We start from the raw sequence: 18,069 nt of genomic DNA on the forward strand, positions 1-18,069 counted from the left end.
CGCCTGCGCTAGCTTGAAATTATATTATATATATATATATATATATATATTGCACTAAACGAGCAAGAGACAGAGAGCGTTAAAACAGTAGAAAAAGGAGATGCACAGTTGAATGGGAAAGGACCCATTGAGTGCTCGATTGTAGTTATCGGTGGCACGCATCTACTATTCTGCGTGGTGAAACGTGATGAATTCCGCCGTTCGCCGCTACAGCGACGGTATGCTGGAAACAAAAGAGTTGTGACGCACATGAAGAAATGAGGGACCTCCAGAGAACGCTCACTAGCGGCGCATCCTTCCTTGTTGTGATGCTCCGCGCTTTACGCAGCGCTCCGGCTGACGCACAGACCAACCGCGGGCGAGCATTCATGCATACTAAGTCTGCTTTCACTGAACACGTCCCACGTGCGGCGTACGTGAGGCCGGCACCGCTTGTTCGCTTTCGCCGTTCTACTTATCGGTTGGGTTGATTTTTGCTTTTCCGGCGCTCCGTGTTTACTATACAGAGACTTACACACGTAGTAGATGCTAAGATCCCCCCCCCCCCCACACACACACACACGCAAAAAGGACAAGGAATGGGTAACCCGTACGTACTCCACGTCGACCTGATGCACCAATATTTGAGTGTCAAGCTTACCGCTTATAACAGTAAGGAAGTAGTTACATGGATAGGAGTCCTCGGGAAAATTCAGCAATCAAAATATCAATCACCTTGTGCACTCTAGGCTTGCTCTATGCCTGCACATAGTACTGTTCACGTTTGAATAAAATGGTTAGATTATACAAATATCTTACGCAATCAGCCTTTCTTTTACTACTACTTAGCTGAAAAAAAAAAACATACTGTGAAAGAATGTTTAACGCATTCGATATGCGATAGGCATGCACTTGGGATTAACAGTGCTGCTTCTTAGCTACCTTTCGTGTGTATCCTTTCCTCAGTACAGTCTATCGCGTGTTTCTGCTAGGTCGCTTTAAATTTGTGAGCATGCTTTAATGTACCTTGTGAATTAAAATTAAAAAAAAAAAAACGGACTACCGAAATTTACCTAAGGGATCATGCTTGCTACTGAGTTTGCAGTTCAAAGAACAACAATAAAACGATGTTTTCTCATTACCGGATTATAATTCAGATTCAATGTTCTAGAATAGCATTCCCGTTGTACCTTTCGCACCGTCATACTGATGAAACTCCATACGAACGTCATTTGTGCGCGGATAACGTATACCGCGCATGCGGAAGTCGCACTTGCTAGGAACTGTAGCGCTAAGACGGAGAGGTAACTCCTCTGGGTAAAAACGATCCGGTGAGAATGCATTTAAAATGAACGCTCAACTAGGTGCATGTCTTATACACGCAACCCCCCCCCCCCCTCTTTGTTTTTTTTTTTGTTGTTAGTCACTAATGCTTTGAGCAATGTTTGAAGTTGGTCCTAAAATAACTACTTCAAGAGCGTTCGCTCTATTCAGCCCGGCTATAGTGCTCAGAAGTATAACGTTAAAAGCAGTATTATTCGCTTTGAGATAACGGATGTTATGGCACGCCTATCGCGTGTGCTTTCCTCTTCGTTAACCTAGAAAGAAGCCGGCAGCGCACAACGTGCAAGAGGACATTGACGATCATTTGAAGTGTTAGCACGCCCACGAACGTAACACGGAACGGTTGGTCGTTGACGACACACGCAGAGACGATAAACGCGCGCCCATCTTTGACAAATAACGCGCATTCAAGGCAAGCCCCGCGGACAAGTATCAACCAAGCAACAAGCGAAAGTATGGCCTTGTAAAAAAAAAGAGAATGATCCGTGTCTTTATTCCTCATCGTTAAATTTTCCGCCTATATTCGATCAGGGAGGGGAAAGATCAGGCAATTTTGGCAAGACGATCATATGGCGGGGCACTTACATCATATAGCGTCGTGACAAAAACGTCAGAGACGCAATACACTTCAAGGACGACGTAAACACCAATATCTCTCACTATGCCGCGGAATAGGTAGGGGGTGTTGTAAAAAAAATAACATATTCTATATGTTCGCTTGTTACACCCCCCCCCCTTATACACAAAGATAGATGAAATGTACAGTGCAGCTGATAAAAACAAATTTCTCGATTGTTGATTCTCGATCTGCGGGACACAAACTTTCACCCGATGGTGGGGAGGTCGTGCCCCGCAGGAATGTCAAAATAATTCATCTGCAGAGCCACACTAGCTATTTCGAAGGGAGCTGCACTTATTGGCCTAAAGTATGGTCTGCAGTATGTCGTTTGTCTTTCTCTGCCTCTTGTGCAGTAGCGCTGGTGAAGTGCGCCATCCACGACAGCGTATCGCTGGAGTCTGGAATTTCGATCTTCGGGAATGAATTTTCCTTTGCGCTTTACAACGGCGTTCAACCATTACAACGGCCGGAAATTCAGGAAGAGAGAAGAAGAGCCGATGGGTGCGACAGGAAACATATGCCCGTACCAGAAGGTATAAGTTATCTAATTCTGTAAGCTGCTGCAGCATTACTGGGTGGAGCTCTTGGTGGAGTCCTATAGAGAAGTCCCCATCCCAGACGCGCTCTTGGTAAGAAGGCAGGAAGCCGATGCAAATCGCGGGGATTACCTCGCTATGTCAGAGGGACGCGACACGACCCGTTCCCACCATCCGTGGGACGAGTGGTCGAGTCTATCACAAAACGGAGCCGCCGAAAGCGGCAAACGCTGTCTTTGACGCTGTCGCGATGCCTAGGAATGACTTGCATCTGACAAACGAGGCGGAAACAAGGTGTCGACATTTTCTCCTTTCCGAGTGAACGCTTGCTCTTCGCGCGCTGTAGCGTCAACGCCCGTTTACGGCAGAGACCCGTCGTAGGAGGGAAAGAATAAACCGAGAGTAAGGTTGAAGTGCGCGGGTCACCTGACCGGGCATTTGCACTCTCAGAGGAAAGTATCGGCGATGTGGGATTGAGGACGACGGCGCTGCGTAATTTCCCTGTGTACTTGCCACTAGCTTCGACAGAAATAGCGCGGAAACCGAATACGTTCGCTCGCTGGATTTTTAAGCCCGTGGCAAAAAAGATGCGGAACTGAGGAGCGACATCGAACGAGCAGAGGATCAAACGATTCGCCTTAAGTTTATAGTAATTTTTGGAAAAACATACCGCTTGAAAACTTCACTGACAGCATGCACATGTTCGTTTAGAGGGTCATACTATACCACAGGTACAGCTTAGAGGTGCATTTGCTTTACTTCCGTCGTGTTGATGGTCTGTTGATATTGTAAGTCTCACATACCGACAGCGCGAATATGGCGAGTCACCGTAGTTCGAGGCTTACCAAATAATTTTACCACCCAGCGTATATTTGGCGTGCAGTAGTATCCCATTACAATAAGAAAAACAAAAGAGTTTGTGACTTTTCGGTGTGCCCTGACTTGCTACGTATATGACTCCTTAAAGAGACACCTTAACTCCCTTTTGGGTGCCACGAATCGCCGGCGACAGTGCAATGATCTCCAAAGAGAGTTCACGTGTCTCTTTAAAGAGAGTCATATACGTGGCAAGTCAGGACTAGCGAAAAAGAAGTCAAAGGACTTTTCTTTTCCTTGCGGGTACCTCAGCGCTCGTCAGTATTCGGCCGCAAGTATCCTGTTGCTTTAAGAAAGCGGCTAAAAATGGAACCTGCGACATCGTACTCAGCGTACATCGCTCTTTCAGCAGGATGACTGAGGTGAGAGGCCCAGCCGCGTTTACGCTAGGTCATCCTCAATCCGCAGTGCAACTGATGGCAGCGCTTGAAATTTAGTGCTAGCATCGTTGAACACTGGAGATTGGGAAGAGTTTCTTCGGTTAGCTCGTTCTCTGCATGCAAGTAAGCGGTAATTCTCTCAATTTGCGAATGTTTAAACGTAGCTTGTGACTTATCGTTAATCTGTAGGAAGGGCGCTTTGGGCCCGCTCTAATTTCATGGTGGCCATAAGAGTGGCTCGAACAAGAATTGCCAAACGGTATCCGAGCGGCATAACGTAGCAGCACTTCTGTGGTTTCTCCGATTGCTCTCACCTCTCACCATAGCGGAGGTTAACGATAGCAGATTAATAATAATAATAATAATAATAATAATAATAATAATAATAATAATAATAATAATAATAATAATAATAATAATCTCTGGGGTTTAACGTCCCAAAACCACGATATGATTATGAGGGACGCCGTAGGGGAGGGCTCCGGAAATTTCGACCACCTGGGGTTCTTTAACGTGCACATAAATCTAGGTACACGGGCGTCAAATATTTTCGCCTCCATCGAAAATGCAGCCGTCGTGGCCGGGATTCAATCCCACGACCTTCGGGTCAGCAGTTGAGCGCCATAACCAGTAGACCACCGTGGCGGGGCGATAGCAGATTAGTTAGTTAAGCAATTCAGCAATAGCGAATGGAAAGCCTGTAAGTCTCATTCTTTAACTAGGCTGAAAGATTCTTCTAGAACGTTTGAGCTTCCGTAACAATTAAATACACATTTTTGGAAAACAGTAAGGTCAAATTAAAAAGACAGCTCCAATTGTCGCGAAAGCTGACGATACGTCAGATACAACTGTAGACATGACAACGCCGTGATGGCAATGTGTTCCGTACCTAACTCGGTCACGCCATCACTGGGATTTTGCATACGCCCTTTCTAGCATATATATACATATTTTCTCTGAATTGTAAGGCGCTGCTAAATTGCTCTTCTTGCAATAACACGGTAGAAACGGTGCGACTGCAGGAGCTCCGCAAACAGCGAGTGTACGGTTTTCATGGCCGTCGTTTTCACGGTGCTTCATCGTGCGTATGCGTGAAGCGTATACGGCGGCCTCGAGGGTTTTTGAAGGACGTTTGCATGCGCAAAAGTGCGCGCCTGAAGTAAGAGGGATGTTTCAGCGACCTTACACACACACACGTGACCGACACCAACTGCAAACATTGCGGTTTGATCTCCCCGCGTGGCAAGGGCAACAAAATAACTAAATGTAACACGACACAAAGCGTAGTTGTCGTATATAGAAATTTCGAGGCTTTTGAAAAGGGGGGCGCGTTTACACAGTGCCTCCATGGAGGTCGTCATGGAGACTGAGCAAAATTTAACTCTGGCCTGTCGTGAGCCGCGTTTCCAGCACCTAAGGTCGTCCTAGTTGGCGTTGCGGTAATTGGCGCATTACTTTCGCGCTCTCGCAACCATTAAATCTCTTGTCTGCTGTACTTTCCACTTGTGTGGTGCAATAAATTATTCAGAGCTATCGCTTGTGATGTAACTAAAGGGCTTGTGATGTAACTAAAGGGCATCGTACAGGCAATGAATATACAGTACGGACGACGGCGCAGAGGTCTGCTGAGGCAAGCAGGCTTCTGCGAGCTGCCGTCCTCAGCGTGAAGCACAACGAGTTGCAGTGGCATATAAGATCGTCCCAACGGACGAATTAGTGTACGTACGCATCGAAGGCATCGCGGCGCTTAAGACCCGGATGGACGTAGTCGACAGAAGTTGCAATGCATAAAACGCTACCATCTCTAAAGTGCAGAGCTACGCGCGCACACGACACAAACTTGCATGAGTGCTTAAACATTGGGGTAGTGCAACGCTCACGAAGAAATTAAAAACGGAGGAGAAAAAACAAACCAACAAACAAAAACAAAAAGAATAAAACAGGACATATGTTGCTTAATGAGGTGCTTAATACATCAACACTCATGTAATGGGAAATGCCATACGACTGTTTCACCATTCGAAAGTTGGCAACGGCGTGGCTCAGTTGAATGAAAGAGGAATGATGGCGCATTACCTAAAGGCTAATTTTGAGTCAGCTTAAAAGAATGGTGAAATTAACTTACTAAAGTGAAGTGTCATCCACTTGGCATGGAATGCCGCCACGTAGAGACCGTACAGGGCCATCACGTGGATGACGAGGATCTTGAAGACGTTCATCCAGATGATCTCCATGGGCTGCGGCTTCGTTGGCATCTGCTCCATTATCTCTTCTTCATTGGTGGTGGCCGGCTCGAGGTCCACCTTGGAGCGAGCCTCGGTCGCCACGATGGTTGCAGTCTCGGTCCGGGGAGCCATGGCTGTTTGCGCAAAATGAATCCTGCGCCAAAGAGCGGCAAACAATCAGCTGGTATGCGACGGTCGGCGTGCGCAGGACAGCGTATCAAATTCGAAGCTAGCTGCGCATAAACGTGACCTACAAGTCCGAATGGAAGCACAGAAGCATTCCCACTGGCGTTATCGGAAACATTTGCGAAGGCGCTGCTTTCCTAGATTCGATAAAACCTCTGCTTTACAGAAGCTGTGCAATCACGTATGCGCCTCATATAATCTGTCGAGCGAGACCTTGAGTGTTTCGAGCGTGTATGTAACCGGTGCACATCACACCGTTATTCTCAAGTAGTATAGCACGACATGCCCCAGTAGCCAATCAGGCAACTACACTTTTCAAAAATGAGCAGTCTCTGACTCGTAGGGTTTCTGCCCATGTCGTGTCATAACATTTACAGAAAGCTGCCGCTATCCTGCCTTTAAATGTTTCAGTGGGTAGTTGGGCGGGGCTGTAACGCCTCCGCAAGGACGCAAACGCGAACCGCAGACACTAGGGCACGCACACGGGAGCAGATCGTGCTAACGATGATCACCGGCTGTCGTCGAATGGAAGGCCACCGATCGACCTCACGGGATGCCCATTGAAGAGGAAAGAGTGCTAATCATTTCTGGCCTTCGCCGTATGCGTCGGCAGTTCATATATTGCTGATCTATCCGTGACGCCCCTAACGCGAAAGGTCCGAGGGGACTTCTTTTCTGCGCTCCCCTATACTTGTAACCGACCCGAACGTCGCGCTGTCTATATTCGTTGCGGATGGACGCTGCCTGTCCTGCGAGCGTAATTAACCGTGCCGGCGGCCTTGGTGGGGCAGCGAACCGCCGGTCATTGCGGACTCGATAGCTTCCGCGCAGAAAAACGAAGCAAGCGCAAAAGGTGTTTCTTTTGTTGACCGGATGCTTTACAGAGCCCGCAGATAAAGTGCGACAGTCTATGATTGGTGCAGACGCGGGCACCTGACAACTTGAGTCTGACTGTCTTCGCTCCCGGCTACAGCAGCGCAGTATTGTTTGATGACTCGCGTTTTACTTAGACACGTACCTATGTTCTGAACAGTTCGGTTGCGGCTGCTCATAGCTTATTCACAAATGCACCGCGTGCTTGTTTCCCGAAAACGTTGGAGATGTATAGCGCTAGTGCAGCCAAGTTCTCCATTGTGCAAAGTCGAGGTTCCACTGCCTCGTGACGAACCCTTAAGAATGGGCGCATCGCCGTTCTGAAAGAATCTTAATATGTAGCAGTGGATATTAAGAAAATATTGTCGGTAAATAATTACCCAAATTTTGCGCTGCAGTGGTGAGAGAAGTCGATGCCAAACAGTCGTCAAATTTGGCAAAGTTGATGCCGGTGAATTAGACTACTGCACTCAAATTTCGAGAAATGTCGTGGAGTGCCCTCTGAAACGGTTCAGCTGCATAACATTCATCGGGGAAGAGTGTCATTGCTTGCGTAAAATGATACTGGTGAAAGTGCGACACGCGCCGTTTTATTTTCCTAAGTCTGCTAGCTGCCTTTCGCGTTTTCGGATATCGCCATTAATTTTGCTTTTCTCGTTACGCAAGCGTGAAACACCTGTTGCCGGAAATCCAAATTTCATACATCGTCCGGATATGCCGAAAGCAAGGAACAGAGAGTGTAGAGCTTGCGAGAGTCGAGTTTTACGTTAACGGATATAAGCCGAAACACGCAGTGGGTTGCGTACGCGAGCTTTTGCAACGCATATAATCCACACGAAATCGAAAGTTGCATCGTTGAGGGTCGCACGATTCCTCGTTTCGCCAATATCGCCGAGTCGCTGTGCGAGGGAGCGCGATTTCGAAGAGCGATTCAATACACGCGTCCCCCCCACGGTCACGGGCGCGCTGCAGCGGCCGATCGGATACGAGACCTCGATAAGGCCGTATAAATACCGGGCAGGTATATACTGCTTTGCTGCACTTCGACGGCGTTTGGCATCAGTGTTTTCCCTTCGCCCTTGTTTTCTTACCTCACCGCGTACACGCAACCAACCCGTCTGCGGCAGCTTTCCGAACACACTTCCTGACTCGATTATATACTGGTCCCTGCGCATCCGTCTCGCGGGAGATGTCAGCTCGCGATAAGGCACCGATCGTGACGTTGTATAGGGGGGGGGGGGCGACGAGCAGTTTCGTCACGCAGTGCCCCGCATAGCCGTCAGCTGATCTGAGTGAACTTAACCTCACTGTATATAGCGAGGTTTGACATTTGAACTGGCGTCCTTTTAAACACCTCTCCGTCAGCTTCACCCCTGTTTGACAAAGTACAAATTTCGTCTATGTGCTTCAGCCAGACCACGGCTTTGTGGTGCGCATTGGTGGTATTCCTGAAGGCACCCGACAATTCAGTGCCGAGACGAAAACTCCTTCAACCACACCACCACCTCGGACTCGCATGCAATGCAAGAGTATATAAGCATGAAGTTATAGGAGCTGATTTTTTCTGTTTTTATGGATTCGCGGCGGCGAGCAGCACGATTTCACCACTTTGAGGCTAGCGATGAATGCGTGCTGGCGCAGCTGCAATTTTTCTACCTCCTACAGTTTCTTGATAAACAATATTCCGAAATAATATCTCACAAGCTTGCAGAGAAACTGACTTTTACGCTGGAGTGAAACGCTAATGAAACGACAAATAATCGCAAGTAATGCATATAGGCGAGCTCAATGTTCGTGGAATCGTTGCTCGTACTACCGGCACAAAATTAGACAAAACAGAGCACCCCAAACGATTGACCACAGATTTACCAAGTGCAAACACGAAGCGCTGATGCACTTATTTTGAACAGTGGCTTCATTTTCTGTACTGTTTGATCTTGCACAAGTAACATGAACCACGAAACAGTTTTTGTTAGAGATCGGTTGTTTTCGTTGTTCTCATTTTAATGAATGAGGGGGACGCTGCCCGTGTTGGGCTCTACCAAGCGCACATAAAATAGAGCGATATAAGAGGACGGACATACGAGTAGGAAAGTACAAACAGTACGGCGATAATATGAGTTTCTGCGATAATATTGAGACGCCAATTTCACGCAAGATCATGATGCTGTTGCCTGCAAACACTGGAAATAACTTGGTTCTCCTAACAAAATGCTTCAGTTAACTCTTCAACACGAGTCCTGCATTTAAGAATTGGTTTAGAAATAAGGAAATTAGGCACGACACTTTAGTTTGACCAAATAGCACAGCAGAGGCTCCCTTACGTTAAAATAAGAGGAGAAGTCAGCGCCCTTGGGCTGCTTCGTCAAAGAAAAGTATTGAAAAGAACACAGAACCGTATTGCATTCACCGGGCTGTTGCTTTCGCAGATTGCCCCAGTAGGTCTCGCGTGAAGACCACGAGTCAGCGAATGACATTCCCACGACTTAACGAAAGAGCACACACGAATGCAGTGTACATGCCAGAATAAGTCAAACCTTGTTCACTGCATTGTGCATCAGTAACAAACAGCACCCGCTTACCGATAGACCGGTGTCAGCAGCTGAAGATACTAGCCGCACGTGGGGCTAATGAGGAAACAGTACTATTATATATATATAAATATATATAATATATACTGCGCGCGAAGACGGCTCGAAGTGAGTCGCGCACTGTAGAAGCTTGTAGGTGTTCCTCTCAGGCGTTTGGGCAAGGGTAAATCCTCAAGTCTCGACGACAGGCCGAGGCGAGCATCACAAGCGACAGTCACTGGTGGGGGCAGGCACACGTGCGGCGACGTGCAAACGCCGGGGCTGCGCTCAGAAGTCGCAAGCAGTCCGAGGGTACACAAGCTCGCCGACGACGCCGAAGGGTTTGCACTTCTGTCCGTGCTATAGAGGCGGTACTCGGGCTGTCTCGTGGGGGGTTATTGGAAGACCAGGAGCTGACTGCCTTTCTTAAATACCGTTTCCCGACGACAAGCGACGAGAAAAAGGGCAAGAACCAACAGAGAGAAAAAGTAAAGCAAAAGCCACAGGCTAGAACCCTTCCCCCCCACACCGCCCCTTCTTGAGTGACAAAACGGAAGGAAAGCGGACAGGTAAGGGTGAAGGAAAAAAGCGGAGGGAAAGAGAAAGAGCAGTACGGTGACTAACATCAGTAAAAGGAGGTGTGGAAGGAGGGATCGCGCGTACGTCTGTGCGGGGCTTTCAGATCCGAGAGAGGAGCATGACGGATTTTTGTTTGCCTTTGGTTTCCAGCTCTCTCCTCCTCGCGGTTGATCGAAAGCGAGAAAGAAAATCATCCGCACGCGCTGCGAAGGGCTTTCGATCGGAGAGGACTTCTGTCGAGACGAGCCTGGTCGCTGCTTGTTTCGTGGGAAAGGGGCGGAGGAGGTTATCGCATATCGGCGACGCCGCCAGCGCTAGCTAGGCCCGTTTGCGGCCGCTCGCCGAAGGACCTTCACCGTGCTCCCACCCCCACCTATACGGTGGCTGCTGCTTCCCCCTCAGCAAAAGCTCACCGGCGCGAGCGACGCTTTCGCGTGCGTTGAGAGAGAAAGAGGAGGAGGGATTACGGAGTGTCCAGAGGCATTTTGCTCCGCTAGCATTCATCTCGGCTTTTGAAGCTTTCTTGCCTTATTTCATAAATGCCAGAATCGGGAAAAAAAAAATCGTTCCCGATTGTTCGTAAGGTATTCACCAAATCATCATTACAACGTTCTGTTTCATTTATATATTTTTGCTTCTGCGTGCATGAATGGGCTCGCGCCGTTTGCGAAGAGAAAGCGTCTACGCGCGCGCGAGTGAGGAGGAGTGTGCGCACGCTTTTTTTCCTTTTTCTTGTTTTTTACTCTCTCACATTTCTTTCATTGCGCGGCGAGGGCTGGTTTGAGTGGCAGAGAAGCCGAACTTCGGGGAGTGGTCGGAAACATCTCGCGAGAAGAGTGTCGTCGGGCGCCCTCTCCAAGACGCGGAAAGTCCCGTCGTCGACGTCGCGTTCGCGTCGTCGGGCCGATGGGAACGCAGCGTCAGACAGAATTGGCCCTCGGTTGCAGCACGGCCGTCTCGCCAGAAAGCCGACGTGTCAACTCGGGCATTCCTCGCTTCTCCTAAGGAACGCGCGCAGGCCAACGTACTACGTGGTCACCTGCGGGTGTTGTTTACCGCGTTGTCCGCGGCGTAAGCTGTAGTCACCGCCTCTCCCGGTAACTTGGGTCTTCCCTACGAATTACAAGAGTTAAGGCGACGAATGGGTGTGAAAGCTGCGTAGTGCCAAGTGTTCTTGGAGGTGGCTTGGGACTGCGGGGTTTCGGGTTCGAACGAATTGCTGTGTTTACGTTCCCAGTTTAGACAATGCGCTAGAGGCGGGAAAGCCGCTATGCTTCACTGTAGAGAACTTACTGTACGTACTTGCCCGCCTAAAAGTGATTCAGTTCGTCCTACACCACTGTCACGCACTCGCTTTTATCGACCGCTGCAATCAAATACTATTAAATTTCGAGATATTCATTGATTGAATTTCACAACCTTGCGCATAAGAGCAAGTTACGCACATACGAATTCAAACGGCCTTTGGTTTTTATGATCCTTGAACGCGTGCGTATTACTGCGGCGTTAGACGAACGTAAATTATTGTGATTTCTCTTGTGCGCCGTCTTGGATTCTAGATGCGCGGCAATGAACTTGAAGGAGTGAAGAAAACGTGATGTACGTCGCCATGGAGATGACGCCGAATGATTCCCGAACGGGTTGACCGCCTTTTCTCTCCCGATCTAGTTTACGCAAATACCGCCGCTCACCTTGGTTTCTGCAGTTTATCTCGCGAGCCAGCGTGAGTGGATACTTCCAGTGGATCTCCTAAAAGCACACGTCCACTGCTGACTCATAGGTAGGCAAAAAATGATTGTTGATTCCTCTTTCATGGGACTCTCGTTCTTATCACGAAAGTGAAACGTGCCTCCATAGAAATAGTTGCGGCTGTGTTGGACTATATATTGAAAGCGTTGCGCTTCCCACTGGCTCGTGTCTCGCTGGCCCAACGCAGTCATGAAAACCCCTGTGCGCGGGACGTTGGCCGTTGTAAGCTATCCATAGGGCGCCTACTGCAAGTACAGTTGCGAAGTACCCACTGCGCCATATTCACCGTTTCGCCAAGCTGAGAAGTACCCACTACGCGTCTGTAAGACCATTCTCGCACCTACGTAGCCGCGCGATTTGTTCATGCTCTGTCTGATTATGAGTCATGGAGTCACCCCTTTGTAATGAATGGGTGGGAAGCTTTAAGCTACCCACTCGTCACATTTCACATGGAGTGTGGAGCGACGCCTGGCGCGATTCAGCGCTCCTGCCCCGAAATACTGCATCCGTCAACGTGACTCCTCACCCGACATGATGCCCATGTAGGTTTTTTTTTAAAGCAGTTTCAAGCAGTGATGTTGCTCTGCGTTACAAATCTGTACCGGCACGCAGAATGCATGCGCTCGATTCCCAGGTCGGGTATTTCAGTAAACTACTTTTCCGAATTTCTGATCTACCCACGTGCCCTTCTATTGAGGTCACATTCGGGACGGAAAAGACGCGCTTGCTTCAATTCTTGGTGGACACCGGCATAAAACGCTTTCGTGTTAATAAGCGAATTCCATGCAGGATCGCAGCGTATTTAGATTCACTTGTAGTGAGGCTCACCAATAGCAGACCTAGTCACGTTCACTTGGACTCGCACGCACCAGAAGAAAACCCAGTTGGCCATACGCACACTCGCGAAATCAGACGACGGACGTTTGTGGCTCAACCGTACTTCGGATAATCTGCTCACTGAAAGGCCATTCAGTTGCGGTACTCGAGCAGCGATATTTCAGAATCGAACAAGAATATTCGAGAAAAGCGACCTTCAAATATAGAATTAAATACCAAATATTTCCGCTTTCTAAACGACCTGCAATAGAAGTGTTCTGTGGAGCCTGCTTGGAAATAAAAATAAATCAAATTAAGTAATTCAATCCGCATGATGTCGTTAACGGGATTTAAGGTCAAGTAAGAAACTCATACATTTAATCTCATGAACCATGACAATCACCGCAATCAAAGAGGCACTACGCGTGATCAGATTAACGTAGTAAAGTGCAGTGCTCTTTGAAGGAGCTAAGCGCGATACTGAAGTATATCGTTTTATTGGCCGCGAGATCGAGCAGAGTCGGCGCCTAGCGGCGAGCGGACGAAGCCCTGTGGTGGGGATGGCTCCTTGCGTCGTCTGCTAGCCACACCGTGTTCGCACGTGTGCGTACATCATGCACGTCCTCAAATTACAGCTTATTCCGTTGTGCTAGCACAGTATCAAAAGCTTGTACGTATGCCTACATGATATACATAAGCATTTCGCCTTACGAGACTTGTATGCACTCTAATAAGCGAGTGCATGCACGTGTCGGTATGGCGCTAGATCAAACCATCGTACCGCACATTCGCACAAAATCATTTCAATGTGGGTACCACTTTGTCGTTCAAGCACATCACATAGTGCATTTGCGTCGTCCTAAACGAAAAGAAAAAGTACTAAATGTCGAGGTGTGAATGCAGATTTTTAGCGACACCATCTCGTGAAGTGTTGGCGATTTTGAAATCCTTGTGGTCCCGCAGAGCATGAACTAGCGTCGGTAGAGGCCGGTTAGCGGTAAAAAAAGGCCTGAAGCCACGCATTTCTATAGCGGCACGCGTATTCATGCAAACAGAAAAGCGGAGTGCACAATGTTCTACTTCATCTAATTACGCAGAAATACAGGCTCTCCTTTTTTGTAGCCACTAGAGCAAGAAGTAAATACTTAATTGGCTCAGTCGCGCAACACTATTTATATTGTGGTATATAGGGAAAACAATTTAAACACGTGCAAATAAAGCAAGAAAAAACATCGAGCACAGTGCAAAACACGAATGTGACCGAAGGCCACCACCGCAATGATTTGCAGATTGCGCTTCACTCACACCTAATAGGAACGTTCGGTCGCTTTAGTGCATTAATTTGTCAGTGGAGGGCGTATACATCACAAATAGGCTGCATGCAGTCAACGCGCTTTATTCCCGACAATCGACTCAAACCGCCTACGGCGAAGCGCCGCTGCGTACGTTTGTATACGCGCCGCCGACCGCCTATCCACACAAACGCGGCGACGGGGCTGCCACATATAGTCCGATCTCGCGGCGAATAGAAACGACGTTGCCTCAGTCGAAACAGCGAATCAGCAAGTTGCCAAAGGCGAGAAATACCATTTAGCGACTCTGGAAACTACTTCGCAGAGATTACCACAGCGCGTTCGCTCAGTAACTGGTTCATACATTCGCTCAACCACTCTAGCTTTCATTGAGAAAAATTGTGTGTCGATTGCACATGACGATGTCTTATGTTTGAATGAAACGGCGTCCGACAACCGTGGGCAGTGCAAATGCAATATAATAGCAAAACATTGCAAATTTGTATTTTATATATATATATATATATATATATATATATATATATATATATATATATATATATATATATATATATATATATATATAGAGAGAGAGAGAGAGAGAGAGAGAGAGAGAGAGACGCGCAGGACACGGCGTCAAGCGCACCAGAACTCCGTCGCTATCATTGCATCAAAGTGAACTTGAGTTCATCGATTCACTGTGGTTGCGATGAAATTGCGTTTATTCCAAGATGTTATCTTTATCTTGCGCTGTGGCAGGCACTGTTGCACCTTAAATCAGAAAGAATAACACTACACATACGAAGAGTGTAACGCAACTCACGCGTTGCTTCCTGTGCGCGTCCCGTGTTTTTTTTTTCCTCGCTAACTTGACGTGCAACAGTGCTTACATAAACGCAACAAAGATGAAGCTACACCAACAAGACATATTTAACAGTTTGCTTAATTTAGTCATACTACTACCTGCTTATGTAATACAGATTCATCGCGAGTGCGACGCCTTATCCTTGCGCCCTTTTTATGCACTCTTTTTTGCGCTACTTTCCATCATGTCGACACCCCACCTACTCCAGCGGAGCACCTTGCTGAAAACGTCGCACTGGCGCAATTCGCTTCCGCCAGTCGTGCTCGTTACACACGTGCGCTGGTTAGTTTTCCTCCAAAACACGATGCTATGTAGCCCATACGACTGCTAGCAGTTTTAAGCCTCATGACCCGGTACACTCCGCAACTTGGATTCCCAAAACTGACGCTTTCAATGCCTATCAGCTGCAGGCATACGCACTTTGGCAGCCCAAAACAAACTGGCGGCTAAATGGCCAGTGGACCGGGTGCGAGGGTATGCGTACGGCTGGCCTGGTTTTGAGGCTGGTGGGCTCTGGTTTATGGGTAATGAGGCATGATGATTACGCAGACAGCACGCCGGAAACAGGGATTACACTGAGAAACACATTCTTAAAAAAAGATGAAAACTTGATATCCGAATGCGCAGTAATTCCGTGCCGATGTTGCGAGCGATCCCACTGCACATTCGAACTCTGCGCTGATGGAGTGGCCATTTTTATGTCGCCGACATCAGCACGAAGGGCTCCACGCTGTTACATTGAATGCCATGTATAGCTCCGCCTGTGCACACACGCTCATGAAAACGGTCGTGACACCGGCAGCGTTGGCGGCCACGGCCATTATCGCGACATCAATGCGCGAAGTCGTGATGGCTTTCCCCATGTATTCTTAGCCGCGATTACATGAACACGAAAGTATTGTGCTGTTTTCTTTCTTTTTTGGTGCGTCACACCATCACTTATGCCAAAGGGTTCTAATGTGGCGCAGTCCTCTTAATTAGAAACAAGCCGGAACCTGTTTCTGGCGAATTGCGTTCCGCCGCTGAGTGGAGCTAAGAACCACGCAGTGAAACCCGCTTTCAACTCTTGCTTTAGTGCGATACGCTATGGTGTTTGCGTGCACCGTTTGAGACCGCATCTCTTCTCGACCTGACCAGAAGAAGTAAGTCTACAAGGGAACTATGATTTATGTTCCGACTCGCTTCCCTGTACATATATATGCATATATACCCCATCAAATCTATCTCTTTCTCTCTCCTCCTCTCCCTGTCCTTCACACGTCTCCTCCCACGCCAACTGCCGTTCAGTTGACAGCTCCTCTCGCTAGGCAGTTATAAAGCGGCAAACGGTAACATATTTTGTTCATCCCCTCCGTATTGTGTGTATATTTTAACAAATAAACAACCACTTACCTACTATCATTACTCCTGTAATATCAATGCCATTCGTATTCCTAGCGTAGTATACACTTTCACCATTCCGAGATAGGCTGGATATTTCTAGATTCTACTGCGTTGGCAGAATTGTGAGAAACGAACGAGGTCCAGCCGATTATGTATTGTACGTAAGGCAATGGATTATGTGCTCGTGAAGGAAGACGTAGAGGCGTGCTCGCTGACCCGCCTTCATGTTCTTGTTTTTAGGCATATACCAACCCTATGAAGCATTTCAAGAAATTCGAAGCCTCATCACTTCGCCTCCAATACTATACGATATTTCGATCCGTCGGCACCAAGCCACCGTCTGAGACACATACGGACGCTAGAGGCGTCAGGTTAGGCGCTATTCTTTACCAACACAAGTGTGTCTTCGAAGAGTGGGTTGTTGTGTATGCCAGCGGCACCCTTTCTAAAGCCGAGACAAACACTCAGTTACAGAAATAAAACGTATGTCTGGTATTTATGCGAATGGTCTGGAAATTTCGCCCTCACCGGTACGGGCGTCCATGTGACATATTGTGACCGACCACCAGCATGCGCTATGCTGGCTATCTTCACTAATAGATCCAACTAGTCGGGTCGCTTGTTGACATTACACCTGCAATAATTTGAAACCCGCGTTATTTATAGCTCAGGTCGAAAGCGTTCAGACGCAGGCGTCGTATTTCGTTCATTCCTGCCTTCCAAGTATGTCTGCTCGTTTCTCTGCAATGATGGTGTGAGCCCTCAACATCTTCGATATGCCGTCCGAGCACACAAGGATCCCTGGGTTTCTTCGCTTCTGCACTGCCTAACCGGACCGGCCTAATCATGGTGCCTATAGAGCAGTAAAAAAAAAAAAAATCTGCTGAGTGCCTCATAGAACTGCTGGACACGTTTTCAGACCAGGGCTGTTGCGGACAAGTCATTGTGCAAGCGTTCCGGCTCAGTATCATCTTCCACTTTTTTGCCTGCGCCTAGATCGCCAGGATTGCTCCTTGTTTGGTGGGGATTGATCGTACTGAATGATGTGGATACAGTGCTGAAGGAAGAAGACAAAGACAGCGAAGCGTGCTCGCTGGTCGGCCTCCATATTGTCCTTTTTTAGGCCTTTAGATGCCAAACTGCGTTAAGTGGCTCCTGTAACATATCCCCGTTCTTTTATGTATACATGTCGCGTACTTCTTCCCATATGAACTAACCTGTCCTCCCCTGCAAACAGTACTTGTGCAAAGGATAAAATGATGCAGGAGATGATGCACAGGTGCCCCAGAAACTAAAAGGAACGCGCGAGTGGTGGCCGAATCACATCTCCGAGGGCTAGCGGCGGCAGCGCGTACTACATGACAAGCGCAAACATCATTTGCGGCGGTCATGCGATACGTTTTTTTACAACTGCCTAATCGTCGGCCCCAGAGAAGAAGCGCTTCTTCCAACCGTCGGTGATAGGGGCGGTTTCCGAGCTCGCAGCAACTCTTTATCAACGCCAAGCAGCTCTTGCGGGAAGCATTTGCTTGATACACGCGCGGCGCCTGTCACTGTCCGATGTTTGTTAGCGCTGTGATTTCCGTGGTGGCCATGCCGCAGTTCGGCGATCTGAAAGAGCGATCGACTTTCATCACGTCCGGCCAACTAACACGTTTTATTCATAAAAAAAAGGAGGGGGGGGGCAGAAATTGTGACATATTTTGAAGATAACCAAGGTAAATTAACCTAAAGGCAAGAATATTTGTTTACGCGAACGAGCTAAAGTCAGCGGCGTGTCATTGCTCCATGCAGAGC

General features: G+C 48.0%; 1 protein-coding gene across 2 annotated transcripts in view; it reads right to left on the reverse strand.

Annotated features, from left to right (window-relative positions):
- LOC119394559 (acyl-CoA desaturase 1) overlaps nucleotides 1–18,069 on the reverse strand; it is a 32,391-nt gene that overhangs the window by 8,949 nt on the left and 5,373 nt on the right. Inside the window, exons 1-2 of one of the 2 annotated variants that reach the window (XM_037661886.2) lie at nucleotides 9,601–9,973; nucleotides 5,860–6,113 (exon numbers count right to left, since the gene is read on the reverse strand). In XM_037661886.2, coding sequence (XP_037517814.1) covers nucleotides 5,860–6,091 — 232 coding nt within the window. In that variant the 5' untranslated portion in view covers nucleotides 6,092–6,113; nucleotides 9,601–9,973. Of the gene's footprint in view, nucleotides 1–5,859; nucleotides 6,114–9,600; nucleotides 9,974–18,069 lie in introns of those variants that run through there. The other variant, XM_037661895.2, reaches the window with a different exon arrangement.

The sequence above is a fragment of the Rhipicephalus sanguineus genome, chromosome 1, assembly GCF_013339695.2.
Source record: "Rhipicephalus sanguineus isolate Rsan-2018 chromosome 1, BIME_Rsan_1.4, whole genome shotgun sequence".
In the NCBI taxonomy this organism is placed as follows: Eukaryota; Metazoa; Arthropoda; class Arachnida; order Ixodida; family Ixodidae; genus Rhipicephalus; species Rhipicephalus sanguineus.